The sequence below is a fragment of the Prunus persica genome, chromosome G5 (assembly GCF_000346465.2).
Source record: "Prunus persica cultivar Lovell chromosome G5, Prunus_persica_NCBIv2, whole genome shotgun sequence".
Taxonomy (NCBI): Eukaryota; Viridiplantae; Streptophyta; class Magnoliopsida; order Rosales; family Rosaceae; genus Prunus; species Prunus persica.
The window spans coordinates 9,690,867-9,708,003 of record NC_034013.1 but is presented as its reverse complement, the minus strand read 5'-3'; the positions used below and the strand labels follow the sequence as shown (position 1 = coordinate 9,708,003).

The window sequence follows — 17,137 nt, the reverse complement described above, 5'->3', positions numbered from 1 at the left end:
AAAAATTCTAGATTCGATTCCTCCCTTCTCCTAGTGATTGCTATACATGAAATGAAACGGAGACTTGCCGTATATTATCAATTCATCAGTCACTACATTGCCTTTCTTTTTTTTTCCTTCCTTCTTTTAGAATAGTTAATTAATTTTCTAGTATAATTTGATTCTGTATATCATTGTTTTGTTATAATATTAAGAGACTGACGAATTAATCGATTGGCACATGCATAAGTATCTCAATCTCCATCAAATCTTGGAGCCAGATAATTAGTGAATCAAATTGGTCTGATTTGTTGCAAGTTCCCAACTAATCTTCTCACCAGCTTTTGGAGACATGCTTATTATTATACATATTGACTTCACCTAAATATAGAAACAAAACAAAATTGGACACCTTTAGCTAGTTGGACCGGAAGATATCTGACATCTTTCTGCAATGAAGAATTTTGTACACAAGTGAATGACACTTTCCAAGTTCAACTTCCCTTTTCTTCTTTGAGAGAAAAAAAAAAAAAGTAGAAGAAGAGAGAGATAAGAAAAGCAGAAGAAGAAGAAGAAGAAGAGGGAGAAATGGAGTTCTTAAGCAGTTTCCTTTATCTCATCCTCACCTGGACATTGATCCAAACCATCCTCTATTCAATTTCAAGAAGTCAAAAGAGCTCAAGACCAAAGCTTCCACCAGGACCAAAACCATTTCCATTGATTGGAAACCTGCTTCAACTTGGTGACAAGCCCCACAAGTCCCTTGCCGAACTTGCCAAAAAACATGGCCCTCTGATGAGCCTAAAACTAGGCAAAGTAACAGCCATTGTTGTTTCTTCAGCAGCCATGGCCAAAGAAGTCCTCCAAACCCATGACCAGTTCTTATCCAACCGAACAATCCCTGATTCGATTCGAGCTTATGATCACCACATTGTTGGCCTACCATGGATTCCAGTTTCAACCCTGTGGAGAAACCTTAGGAAAATATGCAACACCGAACTGTTTGCCAATAAAATGCTTGATTCTAACCAAAACCTCAGGCGCAATAAAGTGCAGGAGCTCATCGGACAAGTCCACAGAAGCAGCCAAGCTGATGAAGCAGTGGATATTGGGAGGGCAGCCTTCACAACAACACTGAATTTGTTGTCTAACACAATTTTTTCCATTGATTTGGCAAACCCAAGTTCTGAAATGGCCAGGGAGTTCCAGGAGATGGTGTGTAATATTATGATGGAGGCTGGGAAGCCAAATTTGGGGGACTATTTTCCTGTGCTTAGGAAGATTGATCTCCATGGCAGAAGGCAGAGGATGACAGGGTACTTTGGGAAGATTTTGGATCTGCTTGACAACATAGTCAACCAAAGGTTGAAGCTAAGAGAATTGCCTGGTTCTACAACAAAAGATGATTTGTTAGATACCCTTCTCAACATTACTGAGGAAAACAGTGAGGTGATCAACAAAAAAGAGATCTATCATCTGTTACTGGTCAGTGCCATAATCTTCTTCAAACTGTTTGATATTTTTTGTTTTTTGTTTCTTCTGGTATAAAGTATAAACAATGCTTTGCCCATTAATAAATTCCAAGCACACACAAATACAGATATCTGAAAGTGGTACAGCATATTCAAAAATGCAAATTACTTACTGTCTCAGTCACTTGAGGCTTTCAATTTGCTTAAGATTTTAATGGTTATGTTTGCTGATAGGTTCTATTTGTTGCTGGATCAGACACAACTTCATCCACATTCCAATGGGCAATGGCAGAGCTATTGCACAGCCCTGAGGTTTTGTCAAAGGCCCAACTAGAGCTTGAACAAGTAATTGGCAAAGGCAACCCAGTTGAGGAATCAGACATTGCTAGACTGCCTTACCTGCAAGCCATAGTCAAAGAGACCTTCAGGTTGCACCCTGCAGTTCCTTTGTTACTTCCCCGAAAGGCGGGAGCAGACGTAGAAATCGAAGGATTCACAGTACCGAAGGGTGCACAAGTGCTTGTTAACACATGGGCTATTGGCAGAGACCCCAGCCTCTGGGATGAACCAAGTTCATTCAAGCCAGAGAGGTTCTTGGGGTCAGAAATTGATGTTAAAGGCCGGAACTTTGAGCTTATACCGTTTGGAGCTGGACGAAGAGTATGTCCTGGATTGCCATTGGCAATGAGAATGCTGCACTTAATGTTGGGTTCTCTTATCCATTCCTTTGATTGGAAGCTTGAAGATGGGGTCACACCAGAGAACATGAACATGGATGATAAGTTTGGCATCACCTTAGAGATGGCCCAATCCTTGCGAGCTGTCCCCGTCTCTTTGTAAATTGTAAACCTCATGTTTGCATCAGTATTTCATGAAATGTTATTGTTTTGCCAGCTTAATAATATTAATAAATAAATAATTTTTTTTTAATTTTAATTATAGGTAATTCATAACAACTGTTGCTATAAGTCGTGACTTCAACCAAAAACTAAAAGCCACAACCGCACAGTTTACTTGTTTAGGTAAGATTTCATTCTGCCGGAAGTCACCACCATTCACAGAGTATTCACTTATATTAAATACATGATTAGAAATGGCCGGCTTCTTAGCAAGGGAAGGCACTTTTTGTTGTGCAGCCAAATCATTCAAACCGAAAAACTTAGATGGAAAATACAATTTTCAAAGGGCAAATCTGAATTTGTTTAAAGACATTCCAACAAGCTAGCACTATTGAATTGATGAGAAACAACTACGGTTGCAATTATTAGGTAGTAGAACAAGTAATGTTGGGCTTTCTCTGTGTCTGGAAAATGCAACTATGAAATGAAATGCAATGCAAAATTCCCACACTATTTCTTCAGGCCAAAACTCATCAGACCCCTTTATGCAGGTGGAACAATCACACCGGAATATAGCACCATTTCAAGGACAAAAACTTGGGTAGGAGTGCCCTGCCACGTTGCAGGTATCGTCCAGTTAAAACATGTCAGGTGTAAAGAATATGAATCATTAAATAAATAAAAACTAATAACATATGACATGTTGTTACTAGAGAATTACTAGAAAACTGCTTCCACTTGAATATAAGGGCTAAATGCAGTCTGCTTCAGTAAACTTTTTCTTTTATTCAGATAAATAGAGGAGGTTCGTTGCAAGGAAAAAAGAAATACAGATAGATAGTAAAATGCTATAAGATAGATATTGAGGGTGACAAAACCAACTAGACTAGTACAAGAGATAAAGGGAACTTTCCATGGTTCCATCAGGTTCTAGCAATTCCTTCATTCTAATGGTAATTTGATAGCTATTGGGCTCCTAACTGAATATTGATCAGAAACCCATGTCAGAGATCCCTCAGCATACTGAACAACTAGTGCAGTTTTATCTGATTTTCCTCCATCCTTGCTTCGTCTAAAAGTAACCGCATATTTTGCCTTCTGATTCATCTCTGAGAATGTAATAAGTTTAGGCTTGATGCTGACACTGATTCCTTGGGGTGGAGCAACCTTCACAGTGTCTGAAGAATCGGCCTTGCCAACGTTTGTTACCTCTCTTGTATAAGTCTGAGGAGTGAGCCCCAATACAATGGAAAATGAAGGATAATTTAGTTGAGCTTCAGATATGGGTTTTTCCAAAGAGCAGTTCACCTTGCCTTGCAACAGAACCCCAACATGTCTGTCAGTGTAATTCTTACCGCACAAGTAAGGTATGTAATCAAGGGGTTTGATGTCATAGACGAGACCCGGATCATTTGCCCTTGATGAGTTTGGATGGTCTGAGCCAATGGCAAAGACACTGGCTGGCTGGAGTGTTTCATCAGTGATTGGCTGGCCTTTCTGGTTTACAACCTCAGCTGTAGTCATGATTGCACACTTAATAGCAGCAGGTGACCAGTCAGGGTGGGAACTCTTTAGCAAAGCTGCAATGCCACTCAGGTGAGGACATGACATTGAGGTACCTGACATCACATTGAAGTTTGATTTCGAATTCGACTTCCTCTTGTCAATAGGGAAAGGTGAGGCTGCTAGAATGCTCACTCCCGGTCCAATAATGTCAGGCTTCAAAATCCCGGGACATATGGAGCTTGGTCCCCTAGAGGAGAAGGAAGCCACCATGGGAGCAGATGAGTTTCCAGTTACAGTTCCTTTGAATTTGACTGTAGCTATCAATTTAGAGGTTTTGTTTATATAGTGCTTGATGTTCAGGCCTGCAGCATAACTCAAATGGGATGCAGGAAGAACATGGGGGTCAGTGTAGGTCGTAAAGCCCTCCTGTTCTTGGTTCACAAGAAGCATGGCGGCTCCACCTGCAGCTTTCACTACTTTTCCTTGATCCAGTCTACTTATTTCCATACCTCTCTCACAGAAAACTACTTTTCCTTCCACATTAATATCTTTCAGTGACCCATTGTTACAGTTTTGAGAAAGCATCTGACCATTAATGCCTGGTTGAACCAAAGGCAACAATTTGGAGTTTAACCCTTTAGTAGAGTTAGGCTGAAAAATTGACTCCCCATCAAATTTATCCCCATTTCCAAGTCTAGCTGTTGCTATTATGCTTCTATCAATGGCGCTTGCTCCTACAGTGAGAATCCAAGGAGCAGCATTTTATACACTATTGGAGGATGGGCCAGAATTCCCAGCCGAACAAACCACAAAAATTCTTCTTTGCATTGCACTGAAAGCAGCCAATGCAATACTGTCTTCAAACAGTTGACCGACATTTAGAGAGGTCATGGAGATGGAAATCACATCGACACCATCCTCGACTGCAGCATCAAATCCTGCAAGGACATCAGTACTCGAACATTCATCAAGAGAGCAGACCTGGTAAATTGCCAAGTGAGCATGAGGCGCTACGCCAGAAGCCATGCCATTGGCATTGTTATATAGATTGGCACCTCTCACAAAATTCCCAGCAGCCGTGCTAGCAGTATGAGTGCCATGGCCTATCTCATCAACTGGTTGAGCACTAGAAGTCTGTAAAAGGTTGTCATAGACTTGGAAACTTCTTGCACCAATGATCTTGTTGTTGCAGACGAATGTGCGATTAGCTGTCTGGTTGAAGTCACACCTGCCTTTCCATCTATCTGGTGGAGGAGGCATTCCTTCATCCCGAAACGAAGGATGATCTGGTAACACGCCAGTGTCCATAACACCAATAGTTACACCCTTGCCGAAATTTGATTTTTTCCAGAACCCCTTCTCTGGGTGCAAGCCCAGAAATCCAGGACTATGAGTTGTTTGCAAAAAAAAATTTGTCTCGTTATGAATAGAAAGAACCTCTTCTTTCTTCTCCATGGCTTTCACTTCCTCTGCTGTCAGTCTTGCTGCAAACCCAGTAACCGCATGCCGGTATGAATTAAGCAACTGTTGCTGCTAGTGCTTGGTGCTTGCAGTGGTGACAGGCAAAAGTGACTGATACCACCTGTGCAAACTTTCTGATTGCATAGAATGCAGACCCTCTGGCTTGTGGACATAGACAATGTATGTCTGGAGGTTGTTTTGGGTCAGTGAAGCAACTTCTCCTTCTTGAGCTAAAGAGAAAACATGAAAGCTATGGTAAATATTTATAGATTTCGGTCCATGGCTTAATATGGCCTGCTTAATCACAGTTTTAGTTTATTCATTATTTTTCTATTTCTTAAAAATACTGCATTCTCTTCACGTACCCCTTCAAATGCTCAAATCTATTACAGCGGTTTCTATTGGACCATACCTTCTGCTCTTCTGAGGAACAATACCTTTTCATTTCTCCCAAGGTTTAAGGTCAAATCCTTGCCAATTCATTGAAGGAAGTTCTTATGAGAGTGATGGTTTTTGCCAAAAGCACTATGCAAACTTATAGTAATTAGCTCAAAGTTTTGACTTCAGCCAAAAGCTACTGGTCTACATTCCAAGTGATGAACAATCCACCACTCAGTACTTCTAAATTAACCATTGGGGGAATTACTAGAAGGGTTTTGGAGGTGGAGGAAGATGAGGGGTCCGGCCCTAGAAGGGGACTTGAGAACAATCATAGCAACGAAAAATCATGGTAGAATAGCAGAATTGGTGGTTTTTAATAAACTAATCCTCAGAAAAAGCAAAAAATAATAATAATAAAATTGTTTTGGCCAAATCTTCACTCTGAGAGGAACAAACTTGTAAAAGAAATTTTTTGCTTGAAGGGTTGATCACTAACTTGAACCACTTGTGCATCATGCTCCCCATTAATAAGCACCCCAAAGGAAACAAGCTCAAACATATAAATTTGGAAAAGCAAGAAACCCCATCAAAATTAAAATCTGAATCAACATGAAGGCAATATACAAAAATAATTCAAAAAGAACATTGCACCTTAAAATTTCTGAAAACAGTGTCTTCCCCGCGCCGCGGCACCCCCCGGGGGCAGCAATCTTGTGCCTTTACCCTAGATGCTTCAAGTAAATAATAATCATTGGAAAACAGTTACCCATGAGAGGAAAATGCTGGAATTTCCACTGACTCAGAGTAGAGTAGTAATTAACAAAAGAGTACAATACAATGAAACCCAGAAAAAAGTTTTCACTTCAGGCGGCCCGGTAAATTATTTAGTATTATTAAAATAATTGTGATAACATTGACAACAAGGTTTCGTGGTGTAGTTGGTTATCACGTCAGTCTAACACACTGAAGGTCTCCGGTTCGAACCCGGGCGAAGCCATTGTACAAATTATTTTTTAACTTTTGTCCATTTTGCAATTAAAGTGGCATTCTCACGTTGGAGTCTAGATTTTTTTATTTTATTTAAAATTTAATGCATGTCACATGCCAAGTGTCACTTAAATTGGGAAAATATTTAAGAGAAACTTTTGGGAAATCTAAAATTTGTTCAACTTTTGGGAAACCAAAGTGTCACTTGACACAAGCATTCTCTATGTCGCATGCTTTTTACCTTCCAACCATTGCAAAGTCAAATACAAGCCGTTTTACATTAGCCATAGCCAACTACAACATCCATTTATTTTACAACAATTTCCGTAATTTTTGCATGAGATGTGATTTGGGTTTTGTTGACCCAAAAAGCGTGGCTTTCTATTTAAGCACTAGGTATTGATTTCAAGTTATTTGGGCCCTTCAATGGGCTGAAGTATATTTTGTATGGTTTTATTATCGGCATGCCATTATCAGTACTAAAAAGTGTAATCGGAAGAGTATAACTCAGACATAAACAAAGTGAATATCTTGCGCCTTAAAGTTAACTTCTCTCAAGTTATTATCCTCAAAGTAGGAAACTGGTTTGCATTAATGGCATGTTTTTTAATCGTAATTGAATTGAAGAGGAGTTGAATTGAGGAGAATTAAATTCCGGATTCCTATTGAAGTTGTTTACCAAACCATATGGATTAAGGGGAGTTAGATTCCAAATTCTCATTGAAGTTGTTTACTAAACCATTAAGAATTGGGGTAGGAGTTGTACTAATTACTAAAATGTCCTCGTTGTTGGGTTAAAGTATATGACAAATTTGGAATTTTGAAAATTGTGTGAGTATATAATGGACAAAAAAAATAAAAAAAAATTCCTAGTAGGTTAGTTCTCCGAGAATTAGAATATCACCTCCCACCTAAGAATTGAATTCCTCTAAAATCAAGAATTCAATTCCTAATTTTGTGTGGGCCCCACTTACTTTTCAATTCTTTGATGTGAAGTAAATGTAGGAATTCTCCATAGGTGGAATTCAATTTCTGATGAGAATTCCAATTCCTGATTAGTAAACACACCATAATTCTTTTCTATGCCTGGTTAATTAAGGATTTCAATATTCCACTGATGTGATGTACAAACTCAAAGAATATAGTGCTAAAATCGTAATTGGAGGACTAAATAAATTAATGATGATAGAAATAAGGCCGAATGGACATTACAAACTAAAAGTGAAAATAAGTCCGATCAGATTGAAATACAAGTAAAAAAAAGGTAATTGGATTGAAATAACTTCAATTTGGACTAACTAGAATGAGAACACAATGAATCTTAAATCATCACAGTTGGAAACGATCGTCAACTGAAAATCATACAAACTAAAGAAGAAGGCAGAGCAAATAAACAAAAGATTTCACAAGAATTTTTGACTGAAAACCAAAGAGTGAAAGCAAGAAAATTGTTTGAGAAACTTGAGACCAAGTTGATCAGGTTTGAAATTTATTTGAGAAAAAGATTGTTCATGTGTTACGTCTTCATTTTTTGATGATATAGTGCCCCTTACTAGTAGGGGTGGGCATCAATCCGGCCGATCCGGTCAATCCGGCCGAACCGATTATATTGGATTGGTTTGGTTTGGTTTTGACCAAAGAAAAAGTCAACATTTTGAAAAACCGAACCGAACCGGTTTAGTTTGGTTCAGCTGTGGTTTGAGAGTTTTAAAAACTGTCCTAAACCGAACCGGACCGATTATAAATCAATTTATTATTTATTTAATTTAGTTTACATGTGGCAAGGTTTGTGTGCGTTTTGTGAGTCCGCGTATCTAAATGTTGGTGCACGTTTTGATCTTCTAATTTGCATATCCCAGTTATTTGTGTGTGTTTGTATTTCCCTCTCTTTCTATCTCTACTATGTGTGTTTGCTCTTTGTGTTGTGTGGCTCTTCTTACTCTATCTATCTTAATTAATGGGTCCATTTCATAATTTCATACGCATTCAAACTCCACCTCTGTGATAAAAGCATTTACCTCTCTGTGATAAAAGCTTTTCATTTGTTTGTATTGTGATGAATGCAATGAGTAAATTTAATGCTACTTGGTTAATGCAAATTTTGTATATGTTTGTTTTGATGGAAATTGTGAACTTAGATGCATGCTAGACATTGGATAACCTTTGAATAAATGGAATGATGTTGTATTAGCCTTTGATGGAATGGAATGGAATGATATAATGGCAAAATGTTAGCATTATAATGTAAGAGCAGGTTGAAAAATGCATGGTTTTGTGTTAGGCACAAACCGGCCGAACCAATCCGAACCAAACCGATTACAAGTGGTTTGGATTGGTTCGGTTTTCATTATGATTTTAGGCTAATCCGAACCAAATCGGACCGTTATTTTCTTATTGGTTCAGCTGTGATTTGAGAGTAAAACCGAACCAATCCGGACCGTGCCCACCCCTACTTACTAGCCAAATGACATCAAGAGAAATAGCTTAGGTGCTAGGGAACAACCTTCCATCTTTTCTTGCTGAAATTAAGCAGCCACATATTGGCTTTGAAAATATGAAAATATGAAAATAAGCTAAATACCGAACAATTTAAGTAGGATTTGATATTGCTTTGGACATAAATTATGAGTAGCATTTAATGCACCTCACCTAATCCTACTTAGCAAGTTAACCCACATGAGAAATGGATGCAAATGCTCTTTCTATTATGGACTTTGTAACCATGTGGCCATGTTTTGGTTATTAAAGCATCTTCAACAGAATTTCTATCCTATCATCTTTAGTTATTTTGGCAAAAGAGAAGGAAGAGGGCAACTCCAGCAGGGCTGCTCCCTCACGGGCTATTTTAGAAAACACAATTTTGACTCGCTACATCTAGCAAGGAGGAGAGAGAAATTGAGTCTCGCCAAACTGGAAGTTGAGAGAGAGAGAGAGAGAGAGAGAGAGAGAGAGAGAGATTCTGAAGGAAACACCTTTTAAGTAGTTTGTTATAATGACTTTCTAACTATTTTTTTTAGAATTTAGCTAAAATTTGGAGACTCTCATGAAGATGCTCTTAGCTACTCCGCAGCTGCAGCCCAATTCCTTCCTTTTGGATTGAAAAAGTTCTTGTCCAAATTATTTTGTTCCTTTTTAAAGCCATTGAATTGATCTAAGTCACAAATTTGTTTAGTTTGGATTCTAGGAAAAGCATGGATCCAGAGCCATGGGTAGGAGGAGGAGGACATAAATGGAGGTATAGCAAAAGAAGCTCTTGTTGAATCATCAAGATAAATATGGTCTTTTATTTTATTTTTATGGAGGCCAAAATGGCCTTCCCATTGCATATTTTGGAGCAAGGATATTGAGTTTACTTGGTAGTGGTCTTGTAAAAATGTTTGGTGAAGGAATGCATGCGCCTCCATCATAGATTTTACTCTTTGCTTTAAAACTACACATGTTGCTTGCTTATTTAAAACTACACATGTGGTATTTAGTTTCTTTATTTTATTTTAGAGTTATTTACACTAACATCCTCTTGAAGTTTTTGATGCTTTCACAAAACTCTTTTAAGTTTTAGAAATTACACGAACACCTCTTGAGATTTCAAATTGTTTTCACAAAACCACTTTTCATTGATTGTTCATCCAAAACTTGATGATTTTACAAATAAAAAACTTATGCAAATGACAAATTAACCTCAATGAATGTGTGCACAAGCTAATCTTAAAGGCTAACTTTGTCATTTGGAGAAATATCATCAATCTTTTGACGGAAAACTAATGAACTGGGTTTGTGAAAACAATTTGAAACCTTAAGGGGTGTTTGTGTAATTTCTGTAACCTCAGGGGGATTTGTGAAAATACAGAAAACCTCAAAGAATGTTAGTATAAATAACTCTTTATTTTAAAGCTTTTCACAAATAGACTTGTTTTAACATGACATATTATATAAAAACCATAGAACTATTTAGAGAGGAAAACTTAAAATTAATCACTTGTCATTTTCTAATTAGTTCTTATACTATGGACAATTCCGATAAGTTATCTATATATATAAAGCAAAAGGCAGAGAATGGTAAAACATTCAAAATACCAAAAAATGCCCTTGGTTAATGCAAACATTAAGAATTCAAATTATTAATTAAATGAGGATAATGAGGTAAATTCACACTTTTTCATATTTTTTTTAAAAAAGAAAAAAGAAAAAGCAGATAATGGATCCTATTTTTGAGGAACACAACTACCCATTATCTTTTTTAATTCTAAAATAAATTTAAAGATTAGTATCTATATCTATATATATAAAGCAAAAGGCAGAGAATGGTGAAACATTCAAAATACCAGAAAATGCCCTTTGTTAATTCAAACATTAAGAATTGAAATTATTAATTAAATGAGGATAATATGGTAAATTCACATTTTTTAATATTAAAAAAATTAAAATTAAAAACAAAATAAGATAATAGGTCCTACTTTTATGGAACATTTTATTAATTCTAAAAATAAAATAAAAAAGAAAAAGAAAACCAATTAGCACATGCGTGAGCATGTGTCAAGGGGCTAGTATATATAAAGCAAAAGGCAGAGAATGGTGAAACATTCAAAATTCCAGAAAATGCCCTTGGTTAATGCAAACATTAAGAATTCAAATTATTAATTAAATGAGGATAATATGGTAAATTCATACTTTTTCATATTTAAAAAAATTAAAAGAAAAAGAAAAAGCAGATAATGGATCCTATTTTTATGGAACACAACTACCCATTATCTTTTTTAATTTTAAAATAAATTTACTTATTTTTTAAAAAAAACCTCTCGCAAGCGCGGAAGCGCGTGCAGAAAGGCTAGTTGGGATAAAAGGATCATATATACATATATCTAGACATAATTTCAAGATAAGTAACGTCGGTAATATTCTATTATAGGAACATATGGAGGTAATTATATTATATAAAATACGGAGGGAGAAAATACTCACACACCAATGACAAGTCGCCATGTGAACGTAAAGATTTCTATATGGACACAATTGCCCCTAATCAAATATTTCATCAATGATAGTGATGTACAAAAGATCTCGCACAATCAAATCGAGTAATTATTCCACACTCTTAAGTTAAACGGCTATCTTGCACAATCAAATCGAGTTATTATCCCCGTTTTCAGGTCAAACACTAATTTTACAGCAACTGCATACCAAAATTATAGTGTTCCAAGATAAAAACAGAAAACAGAAACTAAGTATTCACACTCCGAAAAAATCTCATATGTTTATTGATGGGATAATGTATGATGATTTTTCTGAATTGCTAAGTTTTAAAAAAAGATATTATCTACTCGGAATAACCAATATCATGGAGGAATCAATAAATGCACTGTGATTGGCTGGTAATATTCAAACAGCAGTCTGCTCCGACGCACGTGTTCTCCCACGCAGTAACTGTTGTTGACTGCGAAGCGTCTAAGATTTACCGCCAACAAACAGCGTCTCTACCTCTCCTTTCCCTATTTTTTTTTTAAAAAAAAAATACAAAAAACAGAAAGTAAAACAGCGGTCAGAGCCGAGTCACTCGCGACGAGAAAATCACACTACACCGTCCACAACACCGACACTCCAAAACACAAGGAATCTTCCTATAAATCTAATACCCCACGAACCCCTCATCCTAATCCGACGGCCCCAACCCAACCCTCTCCCCCCAAATCTAAATCCCCACCGTCCGATCCCATCCCCACACACACAAAAGCAGAAGTAACCAAAACCTCACCCTCCCAGATCTTAAGCCTGAGAGAGAGAGAGAGAGAGTGAGAGTCTGTCTCCGACTGTTGGGCTCTTTAAATTTTTTAATTCCAATTTTGCCCTCGATGGTGGAGGCACAGACATGGACGACGCGTCGTATGAGCAACCCCCGGCTGCAGGACACGACGTCGTCGCCGGACCAGGTCGTGGACATCCCAGCCACGCCCACTGGCGACGTCCGCAACGGCACAAGCTACGGGTTCTCCTCCGCCGTTGGATCGCTGCTCTCCCCGACGCTGTCGACGGCGGCGATCATCGCCTCCTGGTACCTCTCCAACATCGGCGTCCTCCTCCTGAACAAGTACCTCCTCAGCTTCTACGGCTTCCGCTACCCCATCTTCCTCACCATGCTCCACATGATCTCCTGCGCCGCCTACAGCTACATCGCCATCCACCTCCTCGAGCTCGTGCCACGTCAGCACATCCTCTCCCGCCGCCAGTTCTTCAAGATACTCGCCCTCAGCGCCATCTTCTGCTTCTCCGTCGTCTGCGGCAACACCTCCCTCCGCTACCTCCCGGTCTCCTTCAACCAAGCCATCGGCGCAACGACGCCGTTCTTCACCGCCATCTTCGCCTTCATCATCACCTGTAAGAAAGAGTCCGCCGAGGTCTACGGCGCCCTCCTCCCCGTCGTCTTCGGGATCGTGGTCGCCAGCAACAGCGAGCCGCTCTTCCACCTCTTCGGCTTTTTAGTCTGTGTGGGGTCCACTGCCGGACGAGCTTTGAAATCCGTCGTTCAGGGGATCCTGCTCACCTCCGAAGCTGAGAAGCTCCACTCGATGAACTTGCTTCTGTACATGGCTCCAATGGCTGCCTGCATTCTGCTGCCCTTCACTCTGTACATCGAGGGCAACGTGGCGGCGGCGACGGTGGAGAAGGCCCGGACCGACCCGTTCATTGTTTTCTTGCTGGTCGGGAATGCCACGGTGGCTTACTTGGTCAACTTGACCAACTTCTTGGTGACCAAGCACACCAGCGCATTGACCCTGCAGGTGCTTGGCAACGCCAAAGCGGCGGTGGCGGCCGTCGTTTCGGTGTTGATATTCCGGAACCCAGTCACGGTCATGGGTATGACCGGGTTCGCGGTGACCATCATGGGGGTGGTGCTTTACAGCGAGGCGAAGAAAAGGTCCAAAGTTACAACTCATTGACAGAGACACAGAATAAAGATTGAAATTGAAACCACAAAAAAGAAAAAAAAAAAAAAGATCATTCATTTTGACTGCCTCAAGATTCGGGTACGAATTTGTTTTGTTTTTTGTTACTTAATTGTTTTGATTTTTATGGCATGGAAAGGGAGAGGGTGAAGTGGAATTGGAACTGGAGTGTATAGGATGGTGGAGAAAGAGGGAAATTGGAAAGGGTTGAGCTCTTTTTATCTGCTCTTTTGAGGTTTAATTGTTGTTGATAGAGGGGGGGTGGGTGGTAGAAGAGAATATGTAAGTTTTTCTCTTTCGCTTGACCCTGTGTGTAACTTTATATGATATGCTCTGCATTTTGAATTGAACACATACAAGTATTTTATGGGGAGGAAAAATTCCTCTTCCAGATTCAATTTGTTAAAAACATGTTCTCTGTTCCTTTGGCCCTCTTTCAATGTGCAAGTTTTGCTAATTTCTTTTGTACTTTGCAAGTATGTTTTCGTGTTTCCGGCATTGTTTAGCTTTTTTGTTTTGCATTCAGTGTTTCGTTATGGTTATGCAACTATTTGGACTCTAGGTAACAATTCTAGACAAAGAATAAGAATAGAGTTTATCTGGGTGTATGTAAGATGGTTAATTACGTATTAGGATCAGGATCGTAATTACGTGGAATCGAACGTCAAGAAATAGCTTTTTGACAATCTGATAACATAACATGTCATATATAGGCGTGATACATTAGAATCTTGTAGCCGTTGCACGTTGTTCACCTAAATTTTCTTTTTCATCTGATGATAACAATTATTTAGAATCTAGGTTTAATTTTCTTTAAATCGTTGCAACAATATTGCTTTGCTGATGATATCGCAATTAGCCTCGACCTATCAGAATATATTTCTCTTTTGTCTCTTCTCATGTGTATTGGCTTATTAGGAAAACCAATGAGAACAGGAAGACGGTTAGTTAGATCATAAAAACACCCAATTGGTTTCGTGTCTAGATTTAGTTTCCTTGTTTGACTTATTGTTACTCAGTGAAGGTTCTTTTGGGTTGAACTCAGCAACTTAGGAGGTAAAATCCTGACTTTCTGTCATGGAAAGTGAGGAAGATAGAGATTTCATGTAGTTTCCTACAAGTTTTCCTCTTTGAGATGTGGAAATTAGATACCCTGCGAGGCAGTTGTTGATGGATATAACTATCCTGTCTGTTCTATTAGCAGCCACACCTTAACCTGGCCCATCATTCAACTCCTAGAAACTCCATCTAGTTGGGAATATGCTTGCCTATTTGATTTGCCACGTGGCAACAATCCATATACTCCGTATGGTCTAGTTGCTTGTTCTGGATGAGGATGGCAAAACTTTGGTTTGAAGTGTCATGTTGTCAGTGACAATGAGGATGCGGTTATGTTTTATCCCCTGGTTTGACATTACTGGGTAGCAGCCTATCAGCATCAAGGAGAGGTAAGACATGAAGACATGCAACCTAATTGCACTGCACTAGTCTCTCTAGGTGCACCTGGTGGTTGAAACTTTCTTGTTTGGTGCAGCTATGTTCAATTTATTGTTCTTGCGAAAGATGATGATGGGTTTTAATTCTTTTGACTGAAATGTGCTATATTATTATTCATGTAAATAGATAGGACATTTTAATAGGAGTATTTTCAAAAGAAAGGTGCTTCGATTGCGATTAGATGCAAATATTACATGATGTGGAGAACAATTCATCCAACGTTTGTAGCATCACAAACAGATTGCAAAACTCACACTTATTAATAACTGGAAAATGAATTACCCAAACACACTGTTATTGAAAAACAATTACGACACTAATCCGGCCCAAGCTTAACGCTGATCACCCATGTCCTGCTCCAAGTTGAAACTTCTAGCTGGTGTAGCCCCAGGTGGGGCTGGGGGCAGGAAGCTTAACGCCGATCACCCATGTCCTGCGCCAAGTTGACACTTCTAGCCGGTGTAGCCCCAGGTGGGGCTGGGGGCAGGAGCAAGCGAGGATGGCTTGCCTTTTGCCTCCTTTCCCCAGGTGGGGCTGGGGGCAGGAGCAGACCATGAAGGGTTGCTGCTTTCCCAGGTGGGGCTGGGGCTTGGAGCAAACGATGATGGGAACACGGTTATAAGAAGCTTCTGGCCACCCATTGCACAGTGCTGGGCAACACCACAAATGTACCATTTTCTTCCAGAGGTTGCAAGGCTGATCACATCATGTCCACTGGTTAATGGCACACTGTCTAATGGAGCTGAACATTGCTGGAATCCAGTCCCATTCACTTTGAACACATTGTGGACTCCTTTTGGATAGTTAAAAACTGCACAAGAACAAAGACCACAGAATATTGGATGAGTTCCCAGAACATTATTTTAAAAAAGAAAACGAAATCAAATGAGCTTAATGTTTTTATTTATTTATAAAATTTACCAAGATTGTCGCCAACATAAAACATCTTTCCCCGAGCCCAAGCTTGGTAGTCGAAGTTAATGGTCCAACCTTTGCCGTCGCCGACAACATAATTTGTTGCCAAAATTGAAGGGGCAGAAATTGCTAGAATGGCAAAGATGATGAAGAGCTGGGAAGAGGCCATCACAACTAGAACTAGTTATGTTTTTTCTTTTCTTTTCTTTCTATGAAGGTGGTTGTTTTGATTTGGTTGGTAAAATAAGTGGAAAAGGTGACAAATTTATAGTGTTTTGGTAGTCTTAATTCTAGCATTGGGTGTGCCACTGCCAACGGACGGCATTGCCTGCTGCCGAATGATACGAATGGATTTGAGAGTTAAGTTACAAGATAATAAACAAACGATGCATACCCTTTTAGAATTAGAAGATCAACTTTGTTGGAGCTATTCAAAAAAATTGGATTCTTTGTGTGACCAGTAAACTTCCACGAATTTACACGTGGCCTGCCATTTGAATTGGAATACCAAAATCATCCCACCAATCAATTTCTGAAACTGCCCGACAAAAAAAAAAAAAAAAAAAAAATCCTTTTTCTAAGAGGGATAATACCGAAAAAACCATCCAAGAAATCAAAACCAAATTATAAATTAAAAATAGTGTAGGGTCACTTAGGTTGTTGGAAATTGAGAATTTATCAAAAATAGCAAAAACTTGATCCTTGTTACAAAACCAAGGAATTTGAGAGAGAATTTAGAAGTAGAGAAAACCCTTGAATTGGTTCCTCACTTAGTATTATCAATCTCATGTGTGTATGTTACAAGTAAGGGGGATGCCTTATTTATAGGCAAGCATCATCTAATGGAGGTGGGCTCCACTATTATATTTACAACACTCCCCCTTGGAGACCACAAATGATATGGAATATGTCTCGTTAAAAACCTTGCCAGTAAAAACCCAGTGGGACAAAAACTGGTCAAAGGAAAAAAGAGTACATAATCATGTGTAACATAAAATTCTATGTATATTGACGCGCGTGCGACACTGCCTCGTTAAAACCTTGCCAGGAAAAATCCAGTGGGATAAAAACCTGGACGAAGGAAAAAGAGTACAGTGTTTGAAGATCTTTATTGATAGCACGCTCCCCCTGATGCTTGGCAAAATATCTTTAAGTCATACTG

At 39.0% G+C, this 17,137-nt stretch overlaps 3 protein-coding genes, 1 non-coding gene and 1 pseudogene across 4 annotated transcripts; 3 read left to right on the top strand and 2 right to left on the bottom strand.

The window, feature by feature from the left end:
- On the top strand, positions 274–2,363 carry LOC18777164 (geraniol 8-hydroxylase). The gene is made up of 2 exons (XM_007209870.2): positions 274–1,464; positions 1,686–2,363. The coding sequence occupies exons 1-2, from the start codon at positions 568–570 to the stop codon at positions 2,289–2,291; spliced, it is 1,503 nt and encodes a 500-aa protein (XP_007209932.1). The 5' UTR covers positions 274–567; the 3' UTR covers positions 2,292–2,363.
- Positions 3,057–6,427, bottom strand: LOC18776153 (annotated as a pseudogene).
- On the top strand, positions 6,562–6,635 carry TRNAV-AAC. Its single transcript has one exon. It is a non-coding gene; the product is annotated as a tRNA-Val (tRNA).
- LOC18777572 (probable sugar phosphate/phosphate translocator At1g12500) lies at positions 11,882–13,996 on the top strand. The gene has a single exon (XM_007209225.2). The coding sequence runs from the start codon at positions 12,472–12,474 to the stop codon at positions 13,555–13,557; it is 1,086 nt and encodes a 361-aa protein (XP_007209287.1). The 5' UTR covers positions 11,882–12,471; the 3' UTR covers positions 13,558–13,996.
- On the bottom strand, positions 15,236–16,841 carry LOC18777606 (mavicyanin). The gene is made up of 2 exons (XM_007210701.2): positions 15,982–16,841; positions 15,236–15,871 (listed from the first exon to the last, which is right to left on the bottom strand). The coding sequence occupies exons 1-2, from the start codon at positions 16,142–16,144 to the stop codon at positions 15,513–15,515; spliced, it is 522 nt and encodes a 173-aa protein (XP_007210763.2). The 5' UTR covers positions 16,145–16,841; the 3' UTR covers positions 15,236–15,512.